Genomic DNA, 19551 nt, shown 5'->3' with positions numbered 1-19551 from the left:
ATGGTCATTGGTCCCAAACCAATCTCTATTTGTGGCAAGTACATAAACCTCCCCAGTAGCGTTATGTGGGATTGAGCAGGGGGAGACCAGCATCTCTGAGAAGCCCAACCTGGGGTTCTGCCTGCACCAGCTTTAAGGGAAACAATGTAGGTGAAATGTAAACATGAGCTGCCTTTCTAAAACGGGGCTTCAAAGCTATATTTTGAAACTGCAGATAGAAATATTTATTTGTAATCACAACCACTACCCTGTTTTCATTCAAAATGCAAACTCCCTGAATTAAATTATTTCACTGATTTTTACTGCCCAAACTGAGACACAGAAGTGAAATATATTGATATGCTAAAAAATCTTTGCTAATGTAGGTCAGTGCATCTGTTGATATGCTGTAACATGTTTGATTGTCATTATATGCTGCGAAAATTAGGAGCTGTGATTGTCCAGTCTTTAAAGTGACAGATGATAATCTGTCAGACATTGGGAGGCTGAGGGTGTGCACACAGATATGAATGCATCTATATGCTCATGAATATAAAATATATAAAATGATGTGGAATAAAATATGAAGCAGGTTAAGCTTGGAATGACCACAAGCACAATGAAATCACAAGTGACTTATGAGTACCAATAAAACTTTTATGCAACACCATATTATCATGTCTTCTGCATCTGGTGTGTATTCAATAGAAAATTTACTTTAGAAACGTTGTATACACCATTTAAAAATATATACGGTAGTATTTAGTGTACCTTTTCATGTGTAAAAGCCAGACCCCCTTTGTATCAGTCTGTCTGGAAAGGCCCTGAAAGGAAAAATAATATATATTTTAGAAACCTACTATCTAAAATAGCATTAGTTATCTAGCTATTAAATATCTGTTTAAAAGGTACAGCATCTCAGAATTATCAGGAGGAAGCAGCTGGAAACCTTTTTGTCTTCTTTAGTGGACTCTGTACGTGGAAATTCTTTGAGAAGTATGTTCTTAAGGGAATGCATGAAGTTTCACCATTGTATGACAACATCATCTTTTGATATCGTACAGTGATATGCCCTGATCCAATTTACAAATCTCCTTTCCCTTCTCCAAAAAAGGCAAAAAGGCAGCAATATTTATGTCCCTTTGGGTACATTTCCCACTGTGGTTTTCTTGTCAAAACTGCAGATAGCACATGTAGATTTGTGCGTCTGTTGGGAGACTTCCTCTAGCATGTGAGAACTCGTGTGGTGCTTGCTTTCTTGTGACTTGCTGAATATTTTTGAAATCCACTTTGTAAATGAAGGTATAATTTCCCACACTTTTGTTCCTCTTATTAGTAGGAGAACCCATGGGCATTCCTAAGTTTTTGTAGTGTGGTACTCTAGAAAAATAGTTTGTGTTACCAAGAACCACCTCTAATCCTGCTGTGATATGACAGGACCCAAGATGAGTTTTGCCCTTGTGTCAGCACCACTGCTTTCTGTTGTGAGCTTCAAACTCCTATTTTCTAGCATCCTCTTGGGAGTATCAGTGCCAGCACTTTCCTCTGCTAAGAGCATATGATAATGAAGCTGATGTTGGCTATCAGAATCACAGGTGCCAGAGGGGATTTGCAATGATGTTTATTTAGGTCCTTTCTATTGAATTCCTGCATCTTACTGGGGAAATCAGTGCTTCCAAATTAAGGACACATTGTATCAGCATAACTGGAGTGTCCAATGCTACAAGTGTTTTTCTTTAGGATTATGTAGACTAGAAATTTGGGTTTGCATGCACGTTTTGAACAGACACCGTTTCTAGATTTATCTTAATGCACTAATGCCAAGAGTGCTACATGTTACAAACTCCTTGATTTGAATTGCTTGGTGAAGTTTCCACAAATGATGATACATCAAATGGCTGGAAGGAAAAATGTGTTATGGATAAAACAGTTTCTCAGGAGTTTCTTTTGTACATCTATTATATCAACTCCCCATCCCTTGTATTTTTGGATTTTTTTAATTGTACAAGTTTGAATACACATAGGTGGCTTTCAAAGGATGCTGTTTGCTTACACAGGTAGCCTCACTTTTCAGTTTAGCTGGCTTTCATTGCAAACTCTTAGTGAACTGGTGATGCATTATAGGCATTTACATTGCAATGTATTATTCAGTTTCAGCAATCTCCTGAACCCTATACAGGAGTTGTAACTGTGGGTTCAGTCCTTGGTGTTGCTAAGGAACATACAGTCACCACTCAATTTATAAGACTTATTGATTTTGAAAGTTCCTAGGATATGTAATATTTCCGACTTGTTTTACTAGGGATCTCCAAAAAGCCCCCTTCTTACACAGAAGTATAATTAGATGCTTTGAAAAGGAAGTGTGAACCTCTTGGTGCAGAGTTCCAGAATAGATCTAGAATTGCAGCTCTTCTGGATCCCTCAAACTTGATTTGGGGACTTGAGCTTGGCTTCTGGAGAAAAAAAGGTGTGATGACAAGTAGCAAATGCCATCTCTTGTGCCATGGAAGTCAGTTTTCACTTGCAAACAGTTGTGCAGAGACACTTGCCTGCCTCTCTCTTACTTTGTATAGGTATTTAACTTGTATAGGGCATCTTACCGCACAGACCTGTGGTGTCTAGTTTCTGTATATACATAAAATATTTCTATCAGCTATCATTAATACACCTTCTGAGGGTGAGAGAGATGCATTTGGAATGAGCATTGTGAAATCTCATTTTCAGGTACTTTTCACCTTGAATATAACTTATAAAACTGGTTGCTAGTGCTTTATATATAGTTCATAATGACAAGTATGTACCTTAGTGTGGGATTCAATAGGACATATTTTTATTTGTGGGTAAGGACATGCCATTTCTTCCGTATCTCTATTTCTTTGCATCCCTATTCCTTATCCAGGCTCTCTTTTTAAATATAATTGCTATTAGTATAGAACTGTGTAGGGAATATAATTTGTTAAACATTCTCAGAGAAGCATGATGGAAGGATTTCATTTGTGGTTTAAGGGCCCAGCTGATCTGCCCTTTCAAGTCTGGGGTGGCACAAAAATGCAGGTGGTTAAGAATACAAACGTAACAGAACCTCTGTAGTTTAAATTAGTTCCAAACTAGACATATAGGTAAATAGAGGTATCAGAATCATGTTGTTAGATCTGTGTGCCTAGATTCTGCTGATCTACTTCATATGCGAGAGTACTTTTGCAGATCTGGCCATTATGATTTTGTTGTTGCTGAGAAAATCCAGGATTTCAGAAAGGGTTGTGCAAGCTTGAGAGAAGCATTTGCTGTTCCATTATACACTGGTTGAATTCTAGCTCTGTTGTAAACTGATGACTAGTTAATGGAATTGTGGCTGTTACTTCATCAAATCAGTAAGTAAAGAAACAAAGCAAAGGAAAGGTAGTATCTACGCGGGACAAGAAAAATTTCTCCTCACCTTATGCAGTGATTGGCAGACACCAACCTCAGCATTAGCACCAGCCTCTATCCACCAAGGCAGAGGTATGGTCAAGCTTATTGTATCCTGATTTGAACACTCTTTTCTGTCTTAGGAAAAACAAAAAACAAACAAACAAAAAAATGCAATGTCTGGTTTTTGTATTATCTACACATTGAGTCCTAATCTTTTGGAAAGTGTGTGGTACATTTCTTTTCCCCAAACCACACAACAAAAAAGTTAATCCTTTTTCTCTTGCAAAACTGTGTTATTATATATTGAAACCAACTGAAACTTGAGTTTAATTTGAATTTCAGGGAAAGATCAGGAGAAGACTCCAGTAGTTACCTGCTGTCATCACAAAGTATAGTCAGCAGTTATACACCAATTAAACAAATAGGCCAGGAGTTAAATCTGGGTCGCCTTTAGGTGTTGCATAAGTGTGGTAACAAGTGATGCATTGACGTAACAGTAGAAAATTAATGTCTTTGCATTGCCACCTCAGAGCAAAGCAGAAGGTCCTTTCTGACCAAAAAGTTGTCAGTCTGACACGTGTGTGGTAGTGAAATATAATCGGAAATGTGAAGCACATAACTCTATTAACTGCTTGCTCGCCCTGCTGACAAAGGTTGCTGTTCCCACAGCCAGGGTAGCTGAACAACTCATAAAAAGCAGCTTCCTGAAATCCGGGACAATTTCTGTTATTAAGCCAGACTTCAACTTTTACAGCTCAGAAGCTGCTGCACAACCTGTTGGGTCATCTTGGCTGCACTGCAACCCCTGTCAGAGGTGGCACACACTTCAGTCATCTGCTTTTAACCTTTTTTTCCCAAGAACCAGAATTTGGGACAAATTCAGACTAAATTGGGTTACAGTGGGTCAGCAGAAGCAATGGCATCCATGCAGATAAACCCCACATGTACACAGCATTCTTGGGAATCCTTTCTTGTGACTGGCAGCAGAGAAAGGAAGGGCAGGCTAAGAAGTGGCTGAAATGAGTTAGGAGTAGTTACTTAATGTGTTTGCTATCACTGAAACTCAAATATTATAATTAGTTCTAATCACTCAAAGACTGGACTACTATTAAATATATCCTGAAGTCTATAGATCCATACACAACAGCATTTTGGAAATGTAATTTGTACAGAAGACCAGCAGTGAAAAAGCAAATTGGTTAAATGTGATGGAACTCTGATATTGATGAATGTCTACTTTGTTTATTTTCTTTCAGTTTACAAGCTTTGAGGAAAGAAAAGTCTCGAGATGCTGCTCGCTCTCGCCGGGGAAAAGAGAATTTTGAATTCTATGAGTTGGCAAAGTTGTTGCCCCTGCCTGCAGCCATTACCAGCCAGCTTGACAAGGCATCCATCATACGACTTACAATTAGCTATCTGAAAATGAGGGACTTTGCTAATCAAGGCGATCCTCCATGGAACTTGAGAATGGAAGGACCTCCACCTAATACATCAGTAAAAGGTATGGAGTAAATAAGTTGCATAGTATCAAATATGGCAGCCTTTAGTAACCTCTGCATTGAAATTTTTACCATCATCCTTTCTTATTTCCCTGCATATCAAATCCTTTAAAGGGATACAAATGTGGAAATCTGAGGTCTGCATGAGAAAGACACCATGTGAAGGTGAAATAAACCTCTTATTTATTTTTTATTTAACAACAAACCAGTTGATATAACTATCACAACTTTAAGTCCTCTGGGTGGCGTAACCTAAATTGCTTAAAGTTATTTAGCAATGATTGTGTTTGTTTTAGTGTTCTATGTAAGGCTACCTTTGAAAGGTGAATGGCATTATTTCTGGATTTGAGGACTCAATATCTTAATTCTTTGGCTAAACCTTCAAAGCAGAATCATGTGTTTCTGAAGTTTGAAGACATCACATGCAAATTTTAAAATCTTAAGGTTAGAGACTAGGATTTTATCTATAATCTTGTCATTTATATAGAAATTATTTTTACTGCTGAACTAGTAGGCATCTATGAACAGTTCAGCCAAAATAGACCTTTTTCAATATTAAACACACACTTTTCATGCTCAAACAAGCAGCTGGGCAGCATAATCAATGTTTTAGACATGAATTGACACAAAACTTGGGTAATAGAGCAATCAGTTATTTTAGAGGCTGTGTATGTGTTGGTCCTAAATAGTGTTTCCAATGGGTTGTGTGAGATGGACATGATTTTACTCGTGCTACTTATGTAGTTGAGTATAATCTTGCTGTCTGATAAATATTTTAAATTAGGGAACAGTTTGCATTAACAGACCTCAAAGCTATGAAAACCTAGGAATTTTCATTGTCCTGGATTTCACAGCCCAGAAAACTACTCTGTTTTATTTTAGCTACTAATCTCACATTCTGGAAGAAATATATTTTGGAAAGAGCCATATGAGATTTGAGCACTTCATTTTTTTCCCTGCACATTACGAAACTTGAACTCTTGGTCTACACTAAACTAGATAGACTGTGTATGGAATGAGGCAAAAGAAAAAGCCCCCTTTAAGAGTAGAGGGCGAAAGGGGAAACAGAATCTTATTTATCCACCCAGAATTACCCAGAAAGGGTTACTGGTATTAATGGTACGAAATTATTTTACCCACTCTTTCACTTAAAGGAAGTAATGTTACTAGAGGAAAGTTTTAATTTTCAATGGATGGACATAGACGTGGAGGGCAAAAACAAAAGGACTTTCAGGCTGATGATTTAGTAGCTGGACATATTTGTGTCATTTCATATATTTCATTTATATTATCTGCCACATCATATATAATTTTCATGGAGAAAAAAAAGGTAATAATTACATCATCCAGAGCATGAGTATAACATGGTTCATCAGGTTTCTGATATAATATGCAAATGTTCCACATTTTTTCAGGATGAGAGTTTATTCTCAGGCAATTAAACAGTATTTCAAGGTGGAGGTAAAGTGGACTCTGCTGTATGATCTAAGATCTGTCTGTTAAAATAAATAGTTCCTCCCAAAATTCCTGTGGTTAACAGACATACAGTGCTTCTACAAGCTGTCCTCTGTTACGGAAAAGTGTCATCTCCGCAGATACTGTGTGTTTTCAGAGTATCCAGGGTGTGTCTTTCATTATCCTGTTATGTAATCATGTGGAATAAGAATAGATACTTGAATAATGAAGCTTCCTTTTTGTGGAAAGATTCTAATGGTGAACAACAGCATATATAGTCTGGCCTAGATTAACACTGTTTCTCCCTATGTAAAAGCTAGTTAAACATTTAATGTCTTTTCACCCTATCTGATACAATAATATTACTCCTCCACCTATCTGGTGATATGGTTCCCATTTCTATAGGCATAAGGGGTATGGAAGAGCAGGGAAGGACTTTTGCCTTCCTCCCAGGCCCTCCCGCCCCTTTTGAGTATTAGCTTTATACTGACTAGGATTTTATTATTTATGTGTCAATATATCAAAATAATGCTTGATGAAACAGTGTTTCATTGTGTAAGTATTCCTCATAAGAAGGTTTAACTGTATATATTGTACAGGCATATTTTATTACTTCACTAGTTCTCCTTATATAGAAACCTGTTAACACATTCTGATCAAACATTCATGAAATTACATCAAAATAAATTTATTTTCATTTGTTAAGGTTGCTTTTTGCTGCCCTTGAAGTTCATATGGAAAAACAAGCTCACATAAAGAGCTTGCAGCTTCATGTGAAGTATGGCTGATAATCCTACAATAAAACACTAGACATTATGCTTTGCCCAAGCAATCTTCTGAATAGACTTAAAGGTGTTTGGAAAATTATATGAGAAGTACATATGTTGCATAGGCAACTGCACTTTTTTTTTCCCCAAATGTGTTGGTCTGCTTGTGTGAATAATTAAATTTCAAAGCTTAGTATTAAATTTGTCCCCCAGTACTGTACAGCAATTTAATAATTTTAATTCAGTATTTCAGAAAGGTCCTTTGCTCTGTTCTGTATTTATCATAGCTTTTCTTAAAAGTCTATAAAGGCTGACGAGTTTGTTTTCTTATGCCTGTTGTGCAGCGATCACTGCAAGTTGTGCTTGCAAATGAACACTCGGGTAACTCTATATAATATTTTCAGAGTCAATTACTTCATGGAAATAACTTGAGCAATTGGAAAGTAAAGGATAGTTTTCTCCATTATTTTAGAAATATCTGTATTGTTATAATACAGATCAAATCTGCAATGAACATTATGCATTATTCAAGAAATGACCAGGCATTCTCAGCAGTGTTTCAGCTAAATAACTGATGATTGTAACCTTTAAAGAAATCTCATTGTGGTGACTATTGGTAAATCATTTCTCCATTCATAGTAATCTTTATTTAGAAGCTATCTAGAAACCATTATATCTTTTATTAATCTTAAAAGCAATAGCCAATGATTTGACATTTTCTAAAAATGGATAAATTTTCCATCTTCTAATACAGCAGACTTCAGTCAATTTTTTTTTTTTTGCTACATTGTCTAAGGCTTTCTGTACCTAGGAAGTATTAGTTGTTGTAAACAAATACACTCACAACTTGCAGCAGATGAGTTTAAAGATTACAGTTCTTAAAGACCAGGACATGATTCTCATATGGCTGAAAATAATAAAAAAATATTTTAGAGTCAGTAGGAATAAAATCATTATTCTTTGCCAACTACATACAATATGTTGTGAATAACAGCACTATTCTCTGTTTCCAAGTCTCCAAAAGTCTTTGACTCCCAGTATATAAGCGGTATTTTCTGAGGAGAACAACTTTTTGCAATCAAAGATGAGTTTTCTGGAAGTTCTGATCTGGGAATGGAACTATTTTTATAGCATGTACTATGTGTTCAACCAATAAGTTGTGCTGTACATGGCATGGCACTTGAAGTCCTCTTGTGCGTTCTGAATGCCTGACCCATATCAGGCCCTGTAGTCCTTGTCCAACATCAGACTCGTGGGAACCTTCATATTTTTGAATATCATCTTCTTCAAATGATTGACTCCAAATTTCTTCATATTTTTAACACAAACTGCTGCTGAAAGCATTCAAAGATCATGCATTTTTTTGTGTTCTTTTCTGCTATGTCGTGTTTTTACCAAGCCATTTTTTTCCTTTAAGTGAAGAGAGGAAGGAAGAGGCACCTTGATGTTCTCTAGCACGTTGAATGTGTTTGGCTGATGTAAAGTCATACTGACCTTTTTGGTCAATCTTTGGGGCAGTGGTACTGACTTGGGACCACCGTCACTGCAAAAAGAAAGCTTGTGACTCTCTGCCTTGAGCAGAGTTTCCAGCCTTCGCCATTTCTGTTTACTTTGAAGTAGCAATTAAACCAAGCAGTCTGTGCTTAATTTTGCAAACCCTTGTCCTGGAAATCTGCCATGATGATATCATAATAGCTATTAGATTTTCATTCTTTTTTATTTGAAGTCAGGAGTTGATTTCTGTCCTTAGAAATACAAGTGTTTGTGCAAGGCCATGAGGCTGATTTCCTGCTGAATGATGTGACTCATGGAAACTAGAGTATGTAAGACAACTTCGGGCATGTCTTTTCTTTGAATGAAAAAAAAATAATTGTGGGATCGTCCACATTTTCAAGTTAGAACTGTTGTTTGTTTTTTTTTTTTTTTTAAGAAAAATCTTTATATTTTGTGTTACAGAAGTGAAGTAATCTTATCTTCTACTGTAAGAGAATAGGTGAATGAGAGATTCTAGTTAAGGAGTGAAAAGGACTTCAGCAAATAGTACTGACCAATTGGTAGGTTGCGTGAAGAGTGTCACTTTTAGTTTATCTATCTCTACTTTTAGCATTACATGTTCTGAAATTAGGTAGTTTTATACATCTTTGTTCTGGAATCAATATATATCAGTATGAAAAGAAATCAGATGCTGTAAAAAGTGTTTGTGGTGAACTGAAATTTTTCTTGTCCAAACTGTTCTTGTCCAATGTAATAAATACGACTCTGACAAGTTGCTTCCAATAACGCATTCAGTGTTACTTCAGTTCTGCGTTCCGTCATTGAAAGGGTTGTCAGGCATTGGAACAGGCTGCCTAGGGAAGTGGTTGAGTCACCATCCCTGGAAGAATTTAAAAGATGCATGTGTGAGGTTTTTAGGGACATGGTTTAGTGGTGAACTTGACAGTGCTAGTTTAGTGGTTGGACTCGATGATCTTAAAGATCTTTTCCTACTAATGATTCTATGGAATTTAAAGGAAAAAAAACACAAAGTTTTGATAATCACCACAAGAAAAAATATACTTCAAAACAAAATTACATCTGTTTCCTTCAAACCAGCGTGTTTTTCAAAGGAACTGTTCTCAACATAAACCACATATGTAAATGTAGGTTGAAAATGAACTTGATGTCTTATCATACTATGGAATTCAGGGTTCAGGAAATAAGTCCAGCACCTTAAATTCTCAGGGAAAGAAAATAAGCAGTAATGATAATTGGAAAGTGTGGTAATTGTTATCCCAAATGTCAAGTGTTATTACTTTCATTAATTTAAATACCTTTTTCTACTAATTTTTATGCTGGATGTGTATGTATTTTTAAGAGATAAATAAATGGTTCTCTTCTTAATGATCTTTAAATAACATTACATCTTGATAGCCTTTTTTTTTTTTTTTTTTTCAAAATTGAGTGTTGTCTTCTGAGCAGGAGATGTGAGGCAACTGAAGCTTTTCCCTGCCAAACCACACCAGCCTTTGACTCTGAACCACCACACAATTCTGCCTCAGGGAAACCTTCTGTATGGGCAAAGAAATCAGAATTACTTTCTTCCTTAGTGTTTGTGGCCAAAGACATTGTTTTTCACTGTTAGACATGAAAAGGTCAATCAGATGAAAACAGCATAATGCAGATGAATTGGCAGTATTGCTTGTTGTGAAAAGGGTCTTTGAATCTCACTGTCTTGCTTCTCACGGAACTTCTGCTCGTGTGCTGGAGAGTTCCTGATAGCCCTGTAATTTATTTCTCGCTATCTTACAGGCGTTTTTTGTATGAGAATCTGATCCCTGTTTATGTGTAGGTGACTATAAACTGCTCTGTGTACCAGTATCAAACACTGATTATAAGCATAACGTCTGCCCATTGTAAACGGGTTTAACGTGGCTGTAGGGGCAGTGCAGCCATAGGACTAGGTTGTTTAGTCATCGGCCTATTGCATCAGATAAAGAAAAAGACTATTAGGTGTTGTTTGAACATAGGAAATGGGTGCTGGAAATTTCAGATAGTCAACAGTAAAATATTAATGTTCTTTGTGAGAATTATTGATGGTTTTCTAGTATGAAAGTTATGGCACCCAAAATGAGGTAGCTCTGTTTGAATCTTATTCTGGTAGATAAGATGAATTGAATACTGGACTCAGAGTTGGTGGTTGCCTAGTGACAAGTGATCATGACCTGATTGCTTTCAATCTCTGCAAATGGAGGAGGGTGCCAACCAATATACTCAGTGCTTTTGAGGCACTAATTGCCTAAGGGGAAAATTTATATGTGAAATTGATTGAGACAAAAAATTTTGATGGAAAAATTAGAATGGAAGTTGACTAGAACTCTTAAAGAAAAATTTAAGAAATGATGGTTTCCTATGCACCTGAAAATTATAGAACTACATCCTTTTTCAGAATGAAGGTGAAACCAATATCTATGTATGTTTATGTAGGCCTTTGGGAACAAAAGGGAAATATATATCAATTAAGATAAAATGGAATGTCGGAGGTGAAGAAAGTTGATTAAGACAAGCAGAGGCATTAAGGAAAAATCTAGCAGGGTTAGAAAAATGAAAGAAAAAAACTGGGTCTGTGTGTATTTGAAATGGGAAGAATTTTGGTAAAGGTATAGGTTCGTTAGCAGTAAGGTATGGTAAAACTTCTACTGATGCAGCAAAGGCACGAGAGCTTGATGCTGGTTTCTTTAGGTGCTTACCTGCACAGAATCCATGCTACAGGTCTTTATAGTTCAGATTACTGTTAACAGCGGTGTTCATGGAGTGTATGCAATCATAGTCATCAGCAATACAAAAACTTGGGGAGGAGAATTCTGCAGTCAGAGTTCATATCATGCCATCTTGAACAAAACAGGATTTTTATAGCTGCTTGTGTGTTTTGTCATCTTGTTCATTCTTCTTTGCTTCTCTCTCAGACTCCGTATGCAAAAGCATTCTGCTGCTGGAATCCAAATGCTGGAGTCCCAATTGTGAAGCTTCAAGAACTGCCTGCTCTGTGTTTGAGTCATACCCATACATGATGAATACTATCTCTATCTTTTCTGCTGGGGAAAAAAAAAAATATTTCTTGTTTGTGTCTGAAGCAAACTTTACAAGTACTTGAAAAAAAGAAAGGGTATAATCCTTAGATGTACCAAAAAACCCCAGATCTTCCCAATAGAGGGAAACTCCTGACATCTCAGAAATACCCACTGGCATTGCCTTGCTGTGATTGTCACAGTTCTGTGTTGTTTCTTCAGTAGGTTACCTGCCATGATTTGACCAAGGGACTTTGAAACTCTTAGGCATCATCATCCTGAATCCCAGCTTGCAGTGTTTCTCAGATATTCCAGAACTGTTGAATAAATTGTCTTTTATGTGTTCTTCAGACAAGGAATTGGCTTACTTCTGATATCAGCCTGATACAATTTTCAGCATCATCCATTCTTTGCAGTGCTGGTGTTGTGACGCTTGCAGTACTGAGCTGTCTGAGCACTGGATGTCCCAGCCTCAATGCAGTTGTGGGCAAAATCTTGGAAAAATACCTTCATTAGAGGGATAAAAGTAAGATTGTATATTTTTTCAACAAACGTATAAATGGAAAGTAATTCTTATAAAACAAGCACAGCTTAATTGCAAGTCCATTTAACTAGGATAGGCATTGTATACTGAAGTATTTGTAAGGCATTTGACTTATTAGTGCATAAGAATTATGGTTTTAAAATACTGGAAAAACACTATATTGGCAGAACCAAGTTAAATGCATTAACTGTATAACTGATCTTGGAAATCAGACTGAAGTGAAAGGTACTATTAAGAAAGGAGTTTCTGAGGTTTTGTGCAGAAACCACTCTGGGCATGATCATCAATGTACTGTGAGTAAACATGGCTGATTAAAAGTTTGCAAATTACAATGATGTTTGGATCTGTGCAGCTTAGTAAATCAAACCTCTTAAAATTTATTTCTCTCAGTATAATGAAGTGAAAGTATATTATTATTATTATTAATGTTATGGTTTTATTCATTTTTATCTTTGCTGTCCTAAACTCCAGGCTGCTGGTTGTTGCTGTGTAGTTACTTTTGTTAAGTTTGAAATGTTTTTGTTTTCTTGTGATGCAGAACAGGAATAATGGGAAAAGCATTTCAAGTTCAGCTCTCCTTTTTTTGCATGAACAAAGGCATAGAAAGAACAGACCTGATCCTTCCAGTCCTGCTAGCAGAAATTATAGAATGATTTAGTTTCTCATGGTGCTTTATTTGTATCGTAAAAAGTTCTATCCATCACTTCCGTGGAGACACAAAACATTTATTGCTGGTAACAAATTAATACTCTTTCTAAAATGTTGTCAATCAGATGTCAGGCCCTGGTAGAGCTGTTTATTGCTAAAACTCCACCTTACAACTTAAACAATTAAAGAGGAAAATAGCGAAACAGCACATGGTTTTAAGAGCAAGGAAATAGAACAAGAAACTTTAATGTCTTTTCTCTCACTCTCAACTCACTACTGTATTTCCATTCTATTACACTGCAGTTCATCTTCCTTTGTCTCTTCTTGTGCTGTTAGACTGACTTGGTCTTTTTTGCAATTTCATTATGTTCTTTTAATACTGGTTTTTTTCCTTAGCCATTCTTTTTTTTTTTTTTTTTTTGAGTCCTTAGCTGGCACACCCATTATGCATAATGTCTTCCTCATATACTCCGCTTCCACTGTTGACTCTCCCCTATTTGTATTCCTGTATTTTTCTCTACGTGTTTGCATTTTCAAATGTAGTCTTGGTAATGAAAACAACCTGCAGAAGAATATCAATATTTTAAAGAAACCAAAGAAAGTTTTAAACTTACCACTTCATTCTTTCTTCCTTTAACATGCATATCTTCCTGTGCACAGCAATCCTCACTGTGTCATTCAAAATCCACGCCTGAGCTGAGAACCTACTTTCCTCATCCCAGCTTAAAAGATGATGGATGTTGTCATTGTAATTCATGGCTGAGAACACTGACAGTATTGGCTGAGCAGGTTTTGGCAAGAGCATGGGCTTCAGACTTGGAGAGGTAAATATGTCAGGAGGAGAATATAGTATCGACAGTTGCATTGGCTCCAACCTTGGCAATGATGGTAAAATAAGTCAAGGAGAACTTTCAAATTAAAAACAAGTTAATTTCTCATCATTATATAACGATGTAGATTGTCATCCAGTAGAAACTGCTATGTAAAAGTCAGTGCCACAATAGTCCACTTTTCCAAAACCCTTAGTAAAATGTTTCCATGTGATTTTTACATTAATGTTTTACGTTGCATGGGCTAGCTCCAGGTGGTCTTTTTTAGAAGCATGAATATCTTAAATTATATGTGCCGTCTACATAACTTTTTCAAATAATGCACATGATGGGGTTAGCCAATTACAGATGTGCAATAAATCCCGTGTGCCAAAAGCGCTTGTTCTGCTTTTTGCTTTTAGTAACCAGAAACAGACACAAAGTAATCACTGCTGTAGTTTTTGATATATAAAATGAAAAAAGGCTGTTGTTATCTGTAGATTGTAATATCTGATAGAACTTTTGTTTGTCTTTTTATTTGTCCTTTAGTGAACAGAAGAAAAATGTTTTGGCTATGAAGAGTGTTTTGAACAGAGCCTCAGTAAAGCGTAATATCGCAGTGCTCTGTTTTGCTTAGCCTCCTCAGCTGAGCAGAGAATATAAAGGCATACTTTAAGTCCTGCTGAATCTAGCAGAGCTTTGTCTATGTTTCTTCTGTTACTGTAGTTTATTGGTTTTCTGGATCATCCGAACTTCTACTTTGTACCTCCAGTTGAATGACTGGTTCTTTTAGAACTTGTTGAGTCTGTTGCAGGGATAATAAATACATCTCTGTGAAGAGCTGAAGAATTAGATTAACAAACAGATAATGAATGTAGCAGAGGCCTTAAAAAAACTAACAAACAAAAACACCAGATAGAGAGCCGTGTCCTTGTTAGTACCTAGACATGAGGGAATCCAGCAGGGAAAATGAATGGGCTTTTATAATATTTGTTTTACCGAGTTACTTCACTCTGTATTACAAGTCAAAAGTTATGACTCACAGAAAATATTTCATCTGAAGTGAAAGAAAACACACAAACTTTTTTTTTTCATGAAAAGAGTCAATCTGTGTTTCACATCTCATATACTTGCAGATATATATTAATTAGAATTTTCCAAAGTGACTATCTAAATATTTGGAGTAAATAATAGAGTCCTGGAAGTGAAATTTGAAGTATATGGATTTAACAGTAATTCTTATTTTCATGTAGTAGTTATACTGGATACCTGTGGTCAACAGAGTGAGATTTAGATAGTGAAGGTAGACCCAGCAATTTAAAAAAACCAAATTGCAGTGATTTTATATCTGTATAATATGCAAGTATAACCACAGTCTGACCAAAGTTTGACCACAATATCAACGCAGCTTAATTTCTGCAACTGTTCTCTTTGAAGCCAGAGGAAGGAAACCAAATTTCCACCAAATCCCAGTGCTCTTGTGGTCTCCCATTTCAATCAGGGATATAAAGTAGAATACAATGAATCCATAGTAAAGACTTTCCCAGGACATTAGAGAGATCAGTAAAAACTGTTTTCATTAGCTGTCTGTAATTAAAGAACACACTTCATAGGGAGCTTACAATATAGAGACCATGTAAGCCTCTGTATCTATCCAAGATTGCAAACAAATTAAGAATCTCCACACAGCTGGGGACTTGGGTGGTGTTTTAAAATATTGAGGTCCTTTAAGGAACATCTTTTCTGTTTATTTTCTAATTTTTAAGCCAAGGTGAATATTTTTATTTTTAATTTCAAAGTTTTTAGTCATACTGTGATTTCTGTTCCTAAGGAAGGAAAGGCAAATCCCTGATAAACTACTTAACTCCAGTTATGCCACGGTCATCCTTATAAATGGAGCTGTTAGAAAATGCTTGCCTTATTTTCAGTGTTTGAGCATGTCACTCCCTAGAATTCATACAGAGTTAGCCAAGTGCATCGACACAAGCATGTATGTGTTGTTGCTTTGTGTTCTACTTGTATCATATAAAAATTGCTTCGCTTTGCATGGGGTGATACCACATGCAAGTAAAAAATCCCACATCTTATTTTATCATCTGGAAAGTCATTAAGTGCATATTCATAATCATAAAATGAAATGAGATAAATATTTTTGTTCATATTTTTATGCTTGTAGACAATTCTCAATCATTACCTATAGCAAGCAAAATAATATTGTCAATGTTACCTCACTTCAGATTTTATAGAAAATCACAGTTGTGTAAAGGTTTAGGAAAAATCAGGAGCTGTTTTTTTTTGTTGCTTTTTTAAATACATATGACGTTTCTACAACTATTAGAGCAACTCTACATTTATATATCCCCTTTCAGATTTGAATTGCTGTGTATGCCAGCTGTTTCTCATCCTCTTGATGAAGCAGAACAGTGCTGATAATGGTAACAGAGAAATTGAGGCATATACAGATTTAGGGCTAGCTTTTCAAAAGAGTGCAGCACCCCAACTGGGGCCAGATTTCAAAAGATCTCTGATCCTATTCAGCAACAAAATAAATAGCCAGATTTTCAAAAGATTTCAGCACTTTGGTAATCTGATCATAAGAAGCAGCTGCTGAGCACATTTGCAAAGCCAGCCAAGAGTGACTTGTTCAATATCACATAAGAAGTGTGTGGTAGAGATGGGAATAGAGCCTTCTTCCCATGTCCCAGGACCAAGAGCTGAGTTCTTAAGCAATAACACTATCTTTATGTCCTTTGTAAGAATATTGCATTTAATGGGCTTTTCATTAGGAAATTTAACGCGTGTCTGTGAGGAGGTAGTTTTCAGAGTAACATTAAGATTTACACTTAAGAGAGGACAATGAAGCAATCAAATAGGAATATTATTCATCCATTTTACATTAAATCTCTGTGTTACATTGTATATATTAGGTATCTATAATAAAAGTATTTTTTAAACATTTCATAGACCATCACCAATCTTTTAAGTGTCATAAGAAAAAATTAGAGTAACTAGATATTCTAAAAAAAAAATCCAAAAACCCAAACAGAAGCCTGTAGCAAGTATATTATATGGCAAGTCCAGGTGTGATATTTTTTTTTTTTGTGAGCTTTTACTATCATGCTACATTCTGAGGCCATATGGTTTCTTTCTGTCACTTCCTAGAGATGTAGAAATAGTCTTTTTAGCTTTCTTTTTCTGAAAATAAATATCTTGGTAGTTTATTTTATACTTTAGCACATGATTATCTCTTCACTCTTCTATGTCAGGCTGTTTCTGCTTATTCTGTCTGTAAGTGCTGTTACTTTTTGTGTCCTGTTCTCTGTACTTTCTATTTTCTGCCTCCTTTTTTTTTTTTTTTCCTTGGCTTTTCTTTTGCTCCAGCATTCTGTCCTGAAGACTTAAATGACAAGTTTTTCTTTACAGATATTACTAAGGAACTGAAAGGAAAATTAACAGCTTACCTAACCTCATCGTACATTTTGCTTTGTAATTGGTTTCTTCAACAGTCTTGTGGAGGCTGTCGATTCTCTGATGACCTTATTAAACTTAAGAGAACTGTATTCTTCATACAGACATCCATGTTGAGAGGCCGCTTGGCAGCCCTTAGACTAAAAGCTCAAACATTTTACAAGACCTACATATTGACTCACCCATCATCAGCTTGAAGTAATCCCAACAGATATTTCTTGGGTAGAAGCATCAGGCAAAGCCAGTGCTCAAACAGTTTTCCCATGTGTGTGTACTGGCAGCTTTGATATAAGTTGATCTCCAGCAGAGATGATGCCCGACAGTGAACATGATCTTTGAAGATACCCATGTCTGTCCTGAAAGGGTTCTTATTTCACCTGCCAGACAGGAAGATGAATTTTGGAGACAACTTCCATTCAGTCTGAAATGCACACAAAGCGTAGATATCATGGTCATGAGATGATGGGTCTGTGAAGTTCAGAGCACTCACAGAACTGTTCTGTTGAGGTACGATTTTGAGCAGCTGTGATAAGCATACAGTCTAACTTTTTGCAGACACCAGGCAGAGAACCTTATCCAGTGATTTTTACATCTGTTTGAGATACGAGTTTATCTCTTTGGAAAATATCTAATGTTGATGTGAAGCATTTAAATGATAAAGAATCAGCTACATTCCTGGGCAGATTGTTCCAGCGGTTAATTACTGTCACCATGAAAAAAAGTGTGCCTTATTTGTAGTCTTATTTCAGCTTCCAAACACTGGGTCTTGTTATGCCTTTTCCACTAGATTAATGAGCTACCTACTGTCAGAAATCTCTTCCACATGTAGGTATTGTGATCCTCTTAACCTTCTTTTCAGTAACTAAATAAATTGAGCTTTCTTAGTCTTTCACTATAGGGAATGACTTTCAGAAGTCTAATCAGTCATGTAGTACTTACTTGAGTCCTATCCAATTTTCTAACGTATTTTCAGAATGAAGGAAGCCACAGCTGAACGCAATATTTCAGTAACAGTGCCATAAAAGCCTAAAGTAAAAATTGCAGTATCTCCTCCAGTGTGATATTCTCTGGTTTATCCCAGTGACATGTATTTGACGTGCATTTTGGTGTAATATGAATGACTATTTTTTTTACTTTGGGAATTAACATTAATTTATTTTATTGTGGTCATTCTGGTTTCCTTTTGTTGATAAGGACTGAACAATGTCAAAAGGTAAATTCTCAAGAATAACTGTGAAAGCTGAAGGTTACCCTTAATTTGTGTTTTGCTTCAACAGCATAATTATTTCAATAGGAATAGGCAGTGGTAGAGAAAACTGAACTTGGAGAGCAGGCACTTTGAGATGAGACTGGGGAAGTCATCTTTTGGGGAAATGGTTTTCACAGCCAGGATACCGAATGAGCCAGGATAGGTACAAGTCTGATGTTAGCTTACCTACTGAATTCAACATACCTCTGAAAACAAACGTCTGTCCAGGGTTGTCTGAAGAGGTCCTTATGCCACCTTCCAGTCTAATACCTGTCTTATTTGGACAACTTGCATTGGCATGTCGGGTATCAGGTTCCTATCTGGACAAGAGAAAGCGGAGCGCAGCCAAGCAAAGTGAGCTCACGTCCTTCCTAAGCATGCACACGAGGTTCCCTTCCACCCAGACCTGCCTCAAAGTCACTTCTACACACACACACGCACAGGTGGACACACAATTGCGATCTTGGTACTGTGATGTACAGAAGGTAGGGCTCTGCAAGGAAAAAGAACTGATTTTCTAAGACCATATTAATAGAAGCTAGAATTTGTGTGGAAATAGGAAGAAAATAACTTCTTCTGAATCCAGTTTTCCCTCGATTCAAAATCGGAGTGAAGTGGACTCAGACTATCTACATGGTTTGAATTCAGCTGTCTCTGGTATTTCCAAGTAATGAAAAGACATGAACCTTGTATTTAAGACAAAATGGCTTCTTCGGAATCCAGTAGTTTCTTCACAAGTATAAACTAAGCTCCAGATTTTGCCAGTGACTTCCTTCTGCTTGTATTCTCAACAGTAAATTCTGTAAGTAACGAAGGTTTCAAGCTCTCAGTGATTTGCCACAGTGAATTGCTTTGGGAGAAAGATATTTTTATTTCTTTTTAATGCCATACAAAAGCCATCTCCTCAGACTTCTGGGTCAATTCCTTTAACTTTAAAAAAATGCAGTTACATTCAGTTAACTTTCCTAGCCCAGACAGCAATCTTGGGCTAGCTCAGGGGAAATTGTGCTTTAATCTTCACTTCAGAGGCTTGGGATTTTGTCTGTCCTCAAAAACTTTTAGCAATTAATGTAGCACAGAATTGAAGTAAAGGAAGCAATATCAGAAATTTAGGTCTTGCTTCTCTTGTCTTGGAAGCAAGTAAGAAAAGAAAACCCTTGGATCTGAGATGGTATCAC

At 36.4% G+C, this 19551-nt stretch overlaps 1 protein-coding gene across 4 annotated transcripts in view; it reads left to right on the top strand.

Annotated features, from left to right (window-relative positions):
• The window catches only part of NPAS3 (neuronal PAS domain protein 3), a 615994-nt gene that overhangs the window by 180660 nt on the left and 415783 nt on the right, over nucleotides 1-19551 (top strand). For all 4 annotated transcript variants that reach the window (XM_065064080.1, XM_065064081.1, XM_065064082.1 and 1 more), the window contains one exon: nucleotides 4647-4891. In XM_065064080.1, the coding sequence (XP_064920152.1) occupies nucleotides 4647-4891 (245 nt within the window). The remainder of the gene's footprint in view (nucleotides 1-4646; nucleotides 4892-19551) is intronic.

The sequence above is a fragment of the Columba livia genome, chromosome 5 (assembly GCF_036013475.1).
Source record: "Columba livia isolate bColLiv1 breed racing homer chromosome 5, bColLiv1.pat.W.v2, whole genome shotgun sequence".
Lineage (NCBI taxonomy): Eukaryota > Metazoa > Chordata > Aves > Columbiformes > Columbidae > Columba > Columba livia.
This window is presented reverse-complemented; position numbering and strand designations above follow the sequence as displayed.